The 11,702-nt window shown below is 35.1% G+C and overlaps 1 protein-coding gene across 1 annotated transcript; it reads right to left on the reverse strand.

Moving 5' to 3' along the window:
* Nucleotides 1–10,802: 10,802 nt before the first annotated feature.
* Nucleotides 10,803–11,427, reverse strand: LOC149218350 (uncharacterized). The gene has a single exon (XM_089382390.1). It carries the CDS (start codon nucleotides 11,284–11,286, stop codon nucleotides 10,930–10,932), a length of 357 nt encoding a protein of 118 aa, XP_089238516.1. The 5' UTR covers nucleotides 11,287–11,427; the 3' UTR covers nucleotides 10,803–10,929.
* Nucleotides 11,428–11,702: the final 275 nt, after the last annotated feature.

Here is an 11,702-nt window from a genome sequence, read left to right on the forward strand (position 1 = left end):
AGACTTCAAAGAAAATCATTTACTCCTAACTATGGAAGTGATAATCGGTTATTTCCTATGATGAATAATGTTGAATATTTTATATGTCATAATTTTGGACATGTTGCAATGAGATGCAGAAGTAGAATGGTTCAAGCTAAGAACAATCACACAGAAAGATCATCAGCTTCCAGGTACTTTAAGGGATATTGTTTTTCTTACAATATGTTTGGTCATAAATCCATTGATTGCTTTAGAAGGAATATGAAACATATAATATGATATGTTTGTAACAAGTTTGGACATATAACAAAAGAATGCAGGAGAAAATTTTGGCCAACATACCAAAAGGAGCAAACATCATCACACTCCAAGGTATGGAAGAAGAAGGAATTATAGTTAGAAAAATATGACATAACTCAGTATATAGATAGAAAAGACTTAGCAGGAACTGAAAGTATGAAATTTTAGTGTTCTAATTCTCATATGCAGTTATTATGAATATAAGTCGTGTATATACATGAGTTAGAAGTTGCGTAGTTGCGTATATGTTGGTTTGATGAAGATGCACTGGGACAGACTCAGAAAAAGGGTCTGATATGGTTCAGACAATTATCAATTATCTTTTCTGTCTAGATGGTTGATTACTACACTTTGTGGATGCTACTTAGAAATAATTTTGACCCTCATAAGTTGTTGATAACTTGATATATAACTAGTTGATGATGATGCCTTGGTGACTCTTACTGATATATGCAATGATCAGATCTGACAGTGAACAATTGGCACATGTACAGGGGGAAAATATGTGATGCTTCTAATAATGCATTGTTGGCATTATGTTTAGAAGTCTTTGATACATAATGATTCTTATTAATGGTGAAAATGCCTATGTTGTTGAAGTGTGTAAATGATACATCATGCTATGCTACAATCATGAGTTTCCTATGATGAAATCTCAGATGATACTTATATTTCTTGAGCCACATAGTTGTCATTCAGATCAGATTTATGGATGATTGTGGATGACACTTTTTATGATGCATATAGTACATATGGTATGTTGCTTACATGGTAATCTTCATAAGGACAAGGAGAAGAACAAAGCTTGAGTACACAAATTCATTATTTGATAAGTGTCATTTCTTTTATGTTGTTGTCATCATGCCTTCAAAGATGCATAAACTTCATATGGTGCAGTTATGAATGAGGATTCCTATAGTTCTTGTCTCTCACATGGTTGAGGATTGTTGTTGTTGATGGTATCAAGAAAGCTTGACAAATGAACATGAGCTCATGGTTTTCTAGATAGTATTGCTATCTCTTTGATGGACACACATTATTCTCGATACATGGATGATTACTTAAGTTGCATATTGATAAATATGGTTGGTTGTCCAAGAGAATGGTGTTATTACAGGTCTCATGAAGACATAGCTATTTGAAGACATGGATATTCAGAGACATGGCCTACTTAGTCACATAATGATGATGACTTCTTACTTTATGATGATTGGTTTGATAGTCACATATGTTGATTATCATGGTTGATGCTGATCAGATGTGGGATATTCTCTAGTGATGATACATGGTTGATATATTGAAGGTTCTTGTGGAAAGATCATGCAGTTCTTGATGATGATGTTATGATCATAGATGATGACTATGGTGTTTTCACATACATATGATATGATGTGAATGATTTTGTATTACTTCTTGGAGATATGACATATGCTTAGTTGATTCATGGAAGGTTGTGACAAGGCACTTTCTACTAAGGAAACAGTGAAAAATGAGATCAAGAGGATGATTTGATATCTATATGCGACATACTTTGTTAGAGGTTGTTGATATTTACATTGTCATATCTTGGGAACTAATGATGGACATATACAGGTTGCTAGTCTGGATGTTGCTGACAGATGCTTATGGTACAGATCATATATTGTGTATGATAGTTGCTGATGACTATCATGGTCTTGTTTAGATATTTGTTCTTTGTTATAAATTTCATGTGTATCATTTGATGTGAAGGTCATGTAAAGACCTATGATGTAATAATTGTCATATTCAGTCATGTATGGACTTTTCAGATCATGTCAAATATGTAATCCCACTTAGTTGAGTGGTTGATTCATTTGGTATATCCCCACTTGGTTGGAAGATTGATGTATGTATGAGTCATTGGTGATAAGAAGGTCATACTCACATAGTTGAGTTATAAAGTCATCTTATTCTTTTGGAAAATATTTTTGTAGACTCTACATGTGCTCAGGGGGAGCATGGACAAGATAGTGCATCTTAGCATGTACAAAAGGGGAGTTTAATCAGAGAATTCAGCATGTGCCTAGGGGGAGCATGATCAATGTTCATATTCAGCTGTTCAAATATGGAAGTCTTCATTTAACATTGGCCAGTCAGCCCTTTTCCCTTGTTGTCAAAGGGGGAGAGTAGCTTAGTGTTTGGAGAATTGTGAGTAGCTTGATGTTTAGAACAACTTGGTGTTATTTACAGGTTGTTGTGACAAAACACCAAAGTAGTTTCCATCAAGTCTAAAGGGGGAGATTTTTGGCATTATGATGCATGTGTTGTACTTGATGGAAACCCACTTGTACCAGAACAAGTATATGGAAACTAGATGAATCTACAAGAAAGATTAGAGGTGACAGAATGATGGAACAAAGATGAATCTAGACGTCAGAGGTGACAGAATGATAGAAGAGAATAATGGTCAAAGGTTCGATATAGGGAGATTGTTAGTGTGTGTTGTCCTTGATATTTGATGAATGAACTAATTGATAAAACTATAAATAGGATGTGACAAAATACATGGCAGTTGTGTTTACAGATGTGACAAATTGCAAGGCAGTTTAGAGAAATCAGTTCAGAAGTGATGTATGATGGAAAATCATATTATAACAGGTCAGTTAAGAGGTAACAGGGCAATGGTACAGAAGAACACTATGTTGGAACAAAGGACTATAGATCAAAATCAGGAAGTTGAAGAAAAAGGATGTTCTTAGGTATGTTTAGTTGTATACACCAATTCACTATACAAAAAGAGCGTATACACGCGGGTTCACTGTACAAAAAGAGTGTATACGTATGCATGCACTTTCATAAGAGGAAAAGCGCGTATGGGATGAAAAATTAAGGAAATTAAGGTGAAAGAATACCAAGGGTCAATACCATGGTATTAACCCACAATATTGAGCAGAGTAATGGCTATTTGATCTCGTCTAAGAATACCCCAGGTTCTAAGCGTTGTTTTGGTCTGAGGTATTGAGAAAGGCTAAAACTATATAAGGAGAATAAGATCAAATGGCTAAATGCACAAGTAATGAATATTTTATAAAGTATTAGATCAAAAGAAATTATGCATGTTATGGGTTTCCGATGCTTTGCTTGATCTGGATTAAGTATGCACCTGAGTGTTTGATGATGGATCAAGATCATAATGACTTATCATTATGAGATATGATAATGGATAGGCTAGATTTGAGTGCTAACAAATGTTTTATGCTTTAAATGCTACCATATGGCTATATCTGAAGACTGGAATAGCTGCGAAGTTATAAGTTTTTATCTGCAGATCTATATGTTGGTTCACCTTGGTGAAGGTGCGTATACACGCTGGTTTGACACTTCCAAGTAGCATATGCAAAAGAAAATCTTAAGTGATGTTGTTTTATTGTTGTCTGTCAATGATGCCTTCTTATATATGAAAGTAGAACTGAATGCATAAGGAGATTGAGTCTAATTGATTGATTGATTAAGTGAGAAGGGTGATCTTTGCTGTTGTCTATTTAGATATCTGTAATTTGATAGTAGATCTTCAGATTGTTACTGGTTGGTACAGTTTTGATTCATAGGCTTTATGATTAAGTAATTTTGGAGGTATCCGTAGGTTTTGTTAAAGGAAGTAGTGTATACATGCAGGTTGGTTTCATTGAAGTAGATTGTACATTTTGAAACATGCTTTTTGAGGTTACAGTTGGTTTTGGTTGTCGATGCAGTGTTCTAGGTTCATATCTGAGTACTGGTTATAGTGATCTGTCTGTTCCTGTTGATTGGTTGAATTTTTATTAAGATTTGAATGAACGACTGATTCATTTGTGTTAGAGGTTCAATGATTGTTTGATTTAGTGTGTCATATGTTTCAGTGATTGATTGATTTAGTTATGGTTGATTCAGAGATTAATGGTTGGGCTTTAGTTATATCATAGATTGATGATTGGGTTTCAATGATTGGTTGATGCAGATGTCTTTTTTGGATGTATTACATTGATGATTGATTTTTATCTTCAATGTTACTAATGGGTCTAGTGTGAAAATTTGATGAAATGTGGCCCTCATATTGTGTTGTTGTGTACGAGGAGTATCTAGTCTAAAAATTTGTGAAACGTGGTTCCTGGAGGATACTGAGGGTTGAAGCCTTCAGTGAGGAAGTTGAAGCTTCCCTCCAACAGTTGCTAGTGATTAGATCAGGGGGTTGGATCTCCCTTCCAGTATCAACTAGAAAACGAGTGGAGATGGTAGGTCGATTCCTACGTACTGGTAAACATATTAGACAGTACAAGAGTTAGGGGGTTGTAGCTCCTTTCCAGTAGAAGCTGGAGAACGAGAGAAGGTTGTAGCTTTCTGTAGGTGGGTGCTTGCGTACTGGTATGAGTTTGCACCAGTACAAGATTGTAAACAACTTATTCTCTATATTAAAAAGAATATAGAGACAATAGCAACAGGTGGTTTTTCTCCCGCATTGGGTTTCCACCTTAAATATTGGTGTTCATGTGTGTTTCTTATGTGTGATGATTTATTTTTTTATAACTGCACATGGTTACTATTTAATGTTTAATAAAGTATCGATGCACTAATTAAAAATCAACATATGATGAATTAACTGAATCACAAGTTCACTAGATATACACTGGTTTCCTTAAGAACAATGGTGTGCACATGCGAGTTCCCTTCATTAAACTAGTGTATATAAATATGATTATGAAATGAAAAAGTTAATGATTTGTAAATACTGATTCACTCCCCCCTCTCAGTATTATTCCCAACAATTGCCACAAATATACAATCATGTTTGCATTGAATAACAAAATCCATGGTGAAGGATTCTTAAGCCTAAATATCAATAATTTTCGATGTAATTTTCCCCATGAAAAGCCAACAGAAGTACCTCTGCAAATGAAACAAAGTATTTTCACACCAAAAATCCCTCCATAAGATGAAGGTGCATAATATTGATAAGAAGGTAAGAATCAAGATGATCCAGCTAGAACAATTATCTAATTAAGCTTGTAAAGAATGTCATTGTGAACTGCGTAGTCTAGGAAGAGTGCTAGTTAACCATAGTAGATTGTTGGGTGGATTTTATCATTGGACTAAAGCCCATTAAATATTGGAATTTTCAAACCCCATAGGCGGAAAATTTAAAGTGACACCGTTACCTTCATGTTCGAAAGCCCTAGTAAGTTGAAATGACCTCAATATACCTAGTGTGTCATTTCTTTTCAATCATTTAATCTTTCATTTTCCTTTTAGGTTTTATAATTGATGGGTTTTGTCTTTCAGTGGGTTAAGACAAGGACAAGATTTCAGACTTCGAAATGAAGTTAATGGACATTGACAGCGAGCATCTATGCAATCTAGAGTGAGAGTAGCATGTCATTGTGAGGATGTCATCTCAAGAATTTTCTCACATTTGTAAGGATCTCAGCTCCATTAGGGTCGCTGGTGGGTAGGACAAAAGGCCATTAAATAATGGGATTTTCAATCCCCATAGGTAGAAAATCTAAGGTGACACAGTTAAGTTCATGTTTGAAAGCCCTAGTAATTTGAAAGGACATCAATATACCTAGTGTGTCATTTCTTTTTCAATCATTCAATCTTTCATTTTCCTTTTAGGTTTTATAATTGATGGGTTTTGTATTTTTGTGGGTTCAGACCAGGACAATATTTCGGACTTCAAAATGAAGTTAATGGACATTGGCAGTGAGCATCTGGGAATTTGAGAGTCAGAGTATCATGCCATTGTGAGGATGCCATCTCAAGAAATTTCTCACATCTGCAAGGATCTCAACTCCATTGGGGACACTGGTGGGTAACAATCATGCTACTGAGGTTTTGAATAAAAATATCTCGTTTTGTTGATGCTACTCATTTTTATATTGGTGCTTATTCAAATGCATCCAAACTCAGTCACACACCTAAAATGGTGGAACAACTCAATTCCAATTATGAAGTATACTATATTTAGCATGTGTCCACTGATGGATGCACGAACCATGCTATGTATCGTGGCCAAGTTTTGCAAGAAAAAAGGAAAGCTTTGTCTAGCTCAATCTGATGGTGATGTGTGGTTTAAACTAGGAGAACAACTTGAATGTCATAAAGAGGAAGACAAAAAAAAGCCAAAACATAGGTCAAAAGGAGAGTGGCTTGTAATCTGGATTCACAATAAAAAATGATGGTCAATGGTAATCTAAAATGGCTCCAAGCGCATTGGAAGAAAAGTATTGTAGTTGTATATGCAACAATAGTTTTGTTGAATGCTATGAAAAGTTAAAACTATCATCTTGGAAAATCTGCATATTGCCACAAATATGCAATCATGTTTCCATTGAATAACAAAATCCATGGTGAAGGATTCTTAAGCCCAAATTTCAACATTTTTGGATGTAATTGGCCGATACCCATCTTTGAATCGGGTATTATAATATCTAGCAGTGAGCTCAGGAGCATGGGATTTGGTTCCATAATGGCAATGTATTCCAGTCACTTTTCCAGAAATCTTGACACCAGTTCCATGAAAAATGGCTTTAGCTACTATTAGGATTCTCTCTCCACGATCAAGAAGCATACCAGAATACCACTCAAGGAAAAAATCACCATAAGGAGTATTCTAGCCACCATCTCTTCTGAAAAATGGTGTGTCCTCAAGCGAGTTGTTGTAGTGGCTTGCATTAATTGGGCCCCCATTACCCCATTTCTTCTTTCCAGCAGCTTCAACTATGACTTTAAGATTAGAGACCATATACTACAACACAAAGATGTTCAAATTAGTTAATAAGGGACATTGACCCAAAAAATTTAAAAACTTATATAGCAGTTATACACATGTAGATATATAAAAAAGGTAAGATGTTGTTATGCTCTGTAGAAATTCATTTAAAGAATTGTCTATATCTTATCATAACACTGAAATGCTCCAATCCCTGGGAATCTGCACATACCATTACTCTCAAGATAAGATAGATACCTCAGCTCTCATGTAGGACTGATTCCAATTGAATTTCCTGTATTATCATAGAAAAATCACACCCATGTAGCGATATTTGTTAGAGGTATGGCTAACAAATTGGCATATAGGGTGATGGGATTTGGGTTCAGTGATATGCGGAAATATATAGAGAAAATTGCAGTGAAAAAATTGAGTACTGGATCTCAAAGACTCAGTGGTTCTTAGCGTAAACCTCAGTCCCAAAATACCCTAAACCAACAACACATTAAGAGGATGAAGCTGCAAAAAGCAAAGGAACTAGCCAAACATAGTATGAAAAACAATAAGAGGGAAGACATCGTGAAGCACAGTTCAAAATATTTTTAAAATTTGGAGGGCTTTCCAAGCAAGCCAAATGCAGAAAATGGCACGAATGGAAAGAAGTTGTGAGAATATTAGAGAGCTGATCTGATAAGCCTAATTCACAGGGATGGAAAGAAAAACATAGGACAAGAAAACACTCACAAGGAAGCCAAAGAGAATCATAGGTAAAAATGGGCTCAAAATCTGGAGGGTTTTCCGAGATGTCCAATTGCAGAAAACATGTAGAATTGAATGAAGTGATGAAAATGTGGGAATATTGGAGAAAACATCTAGAATGGAAGGACAAGATGAGAATGTTGGAGAACCATTCGAAGGGACACATTACATTATCAAATGAGAAGATTACAGTTTTGAATGTCGTTTCAAGATGGGAATCTATATTTCTTATAAGCTATGTAGGCACATGCAAGATTTATCTTCTTAATTTTGTAGTAAAAATCTTGAAGAAATTGCATGCTCCATGCTCTGTCTTTGTAGCAACCTCAATAGGGATTGCAACTACATTCCTTTGTTGGAGCTCCACCATTTGTTGTGATTGAGCAAGGACTGTTGACACTGAAAATAAAACAGAAATGTTAACAGATGGAAAAATGCCAAGGCATTGGTTATAGATGAGATAAGCATGATTGATGGAGAGTTTTTTGATCAGTTGAATTATGTTGCCAATAATCTGAGGCAGCCATCGAACGGGAAAGGGGTGTGGGGTGGGTTGCAGCTGGGTATTGGCACAAAATTACTTCTTAGCCATTGGACCAAAACCTGTATTAATACATATAAAAAGAATTCGTGATCATTAAGGTTGGGCCAAAACAGATTATAGTCAAATAGAGCTCCTCCTTGGCATCTTCTTCGTCATTGCGCTTCCTGGAGATTCAAACCCTCATCCTCCTAGGCACACTCCTGATGCCCCTTCTCCATACAACCTTATTAAGTTTCACATCAAGCCTCACATCGGTGGTTCCCAAAGCCTTCTCGACAAATTTCCTGATCACTTTAACAAATTTTGGAGCCATTTTCTTAAAATTCTAGCCATGGAGGCACCTGTGAATATTGATGGTGTACTCCCTGGTCATGACCTCGGCCCTGCGACTCTTTCCCTTCTCCACCATCATGCCACCTGCTCGTCATTGGACCAAAACCTTGCCCTTCTCCACCATCACCCTGTAGCTCTTTCCCTTCTCCACCATCATGCAACCTGCTCACCATTGGACCAAAACCTTGCCCTTCTCCACCATCGTGCCACCTACTCACCATTGCACCAAAACATGTACTAATACATAGAAAAATCCCTGATCATTAAGGTTGAGGCCAAAACAGATTATAGTCGAATAAAGCTTCTCCTTGGCATCTTCTTCGTCGTTGCACTTCCTAGAGATTTGAACCCTCATTGTCCTAGGCACACTCCTGATGCTCTTGCTCCATACAACATTATTAAGTTTCGCATTAAGCCTCACATTGGTTCTGATAGCTTTCTCGGCAAATTTCCTGATTTCTTTAACGACTTTTGGAGCCATTTTCTTAGAAATGTAGCAATGGAGGTGCTTGTGAAGATTGATGTTGTACTCCCTAGTCATGACCTCGACCCTGTGTCTTTTTCTCTTCTCCACCATCGTGCCACCTACTAGGCTCCGCTTTAGTTAGAGTCTTGCATAGGTAGCTCCTCTACTAAACGCTAAGATCTACAGAGAAGCAAGCATACTAGATGATCTGAGTTTCAGTTATAAACGAGAGGTAGTTTCAGTGATAGTGAGAGGTTTATCCAATAGTGACAAACATTTTAATCGTCTAACATCAGATGAGACAGTTCATAGTACAACACCTAAGATAATAAAAAAAATGATTTCAAAGAAAAACGCCTTACAGCTTAATTAAAACCTACTTACATTTAATAACATACATCAATATATATATATATATATATATATATATTCTAAATTAAATTATCATTTTTTATTAATTTACAAATTCACATTTACCATTTTAATAAATTATAATCAAATTTTAAATAAACTTATCAAAATTATTTATAAAAACAAATAAACACTCATTTAAATATATATATCCAATAAAAAAATATAATATATAAAATATTTAACCTACAATATATATTTTAATCATTTCCAAACAGAAATAAAGCATTAATTATTGGAAAAATAAATATTCAATATACATATTTTACAAAGAAAAATGTACAATTAATTATTTATTAAAAACTTAAATATTCAATGCATAACTAAACTATTTTATGTTTTAACTTTTTCAAATATATTATACAATTTTGACAACCCAAAATTGTAATTTCCACACATCCTTATTAAAGTTTATACAAATTATACAACAATATACAATACCTCATCAGCATACTATGCCAAAATATATGGTCATCTAATCCACGATGTCTACAGGGCATTTATGACCGAAACGCTCAATGCTAAAATCTATGAGAATAATCCGTTCAACACTTCAAATGACTTTTTATATTCTCTGAAACAAAATTTGGAGTAATGAAACTTTGTATCCTCTGAAATGTTAAACGGGTTTCAGGATTTTGGAAAGGCGTATGATTAATTAATAATGGAATTATATCAATATAGATTTATTTTTAATGGTAGATTTAATAAGTCGAATTTTTTTATGGGTAAATTTTTTTAATTTTTATTTTAGTTAATATAAGCAAAATTTTAATTTTAATGATATATAGATATTTTTACATATCATTTCTATATAGATATTTTAAATAAAAATATAATAATTAAAAAACTAAAATAAATATATGTGTTTGGCTTTTTTAATTAAAAGTATTATATAAAATAAAATATTTTGATGTTATTATTTTAAGCTTAAGTAAATTTTAAAGAAGTTGAATCCATTTTATACATTCAAAAATGCTACTTAAACAATGAAAAATTACATGTATATTTTAGTTACATATTTATCAAGTTTCCAAAGCATAAAATTCATCAAAAGTGCAAATTTTTTATTTGCATCTCAAAAAATTTGATCCCTCTTGATCCCTTGCTAAATTTAAAATTAAAATAAATTTATACTAATTTTATTGTCTCTTCACATAACCTAATAACTAGCCCAATGAAATATTATTGTCTCTTCACATAACCTAATAACTAGCCCAATGAAATAGATTCACATTTCACAGTGAAATAGATTCACATTTCATAGTGGAACATCTTTAACCCTGAGTGAAGATACAAAATACAAAATAAATTCACATTATAGTTGCTTTTGAAAATTTTAAATTTGAACCTCTCAAAAATAAATAACTGGAGCTACATAACAGACCAAAGAAAATGGAACATTACAGAACCACACAGAGACTTTATTCAGGAGCGTGAGGAAGGAGCTGTGGCGGCGGGGGCTTTGGGGACTTCCACCAGGCGGTGAACCACCTGTCTATCCATCTCTCCTTGGGCGTCGTCGATGTAATTGGGATCCTCCTTATCTATTGCGGCTGGGAAATCATCATCCTCCTCGGCTCCGCGGGGTCCCTCCCACGTGTACTTACCGCCGTGCCCTGATTTCCTGGGAAGTCCCGGGTAGGGTGCTGCACACCGTCGCTCGAGGCGTTCATGTCCTTTTTGAACCCTCTTCTGCTCTAAATACACTGCCTGCCGTGGACCAGGGTTCAGCGCCACCAAATCATCACTCTCCTTCGTCTTTGTAGCCTGCGACCCACTCATTCTCACAATTCTTTCACTTGCCTTTCCTCAATATTCTTTCTCCACAGATTGCAAACCGACAGTCGTTGGGAAGAATTGCGAGAGAAATCAACTGTGCTTCTTCTGCAGATGGTTGGGAAGATATAACGTGTGTGCAGGAAGGCAAAAAGATATAACGTCTGCGACAAGGCAATCACGTAGCTTCTAGAGACGTATGAGTCAACCCAGCATTCGCGGATAGCAGCCAGAGATGGCTGTCCTCACTGTTGGTTTGACACCTGAGTTGATAGGTTTTACCACCTTCGGAAAAAAAAAAAAAAAAAAAAAAAAAAAAAATAAGCTAACTTTATAAGATTTCTATTTATGTTATTGGATTCATGCCATGTATGTTTAGGGAAAAAATATGTAACGTATCACTCAATAGGTAAACATAGGTT

Source organism: Pinus tabuliformis, chromosome Q, assembly GCF_031772625.1.
Source record: "Pinus tabuliformis cultivar Carrire ecotype Pingquan chromosome Q, CPIR1, whole genome shotgun sequence".
Lineage (NCBI taxonomy): Eukaryota > Viridiplantae > Streptophyta > Pinopsida > Pinales > Pinaceae > Pinus > Pinus tabuliformis.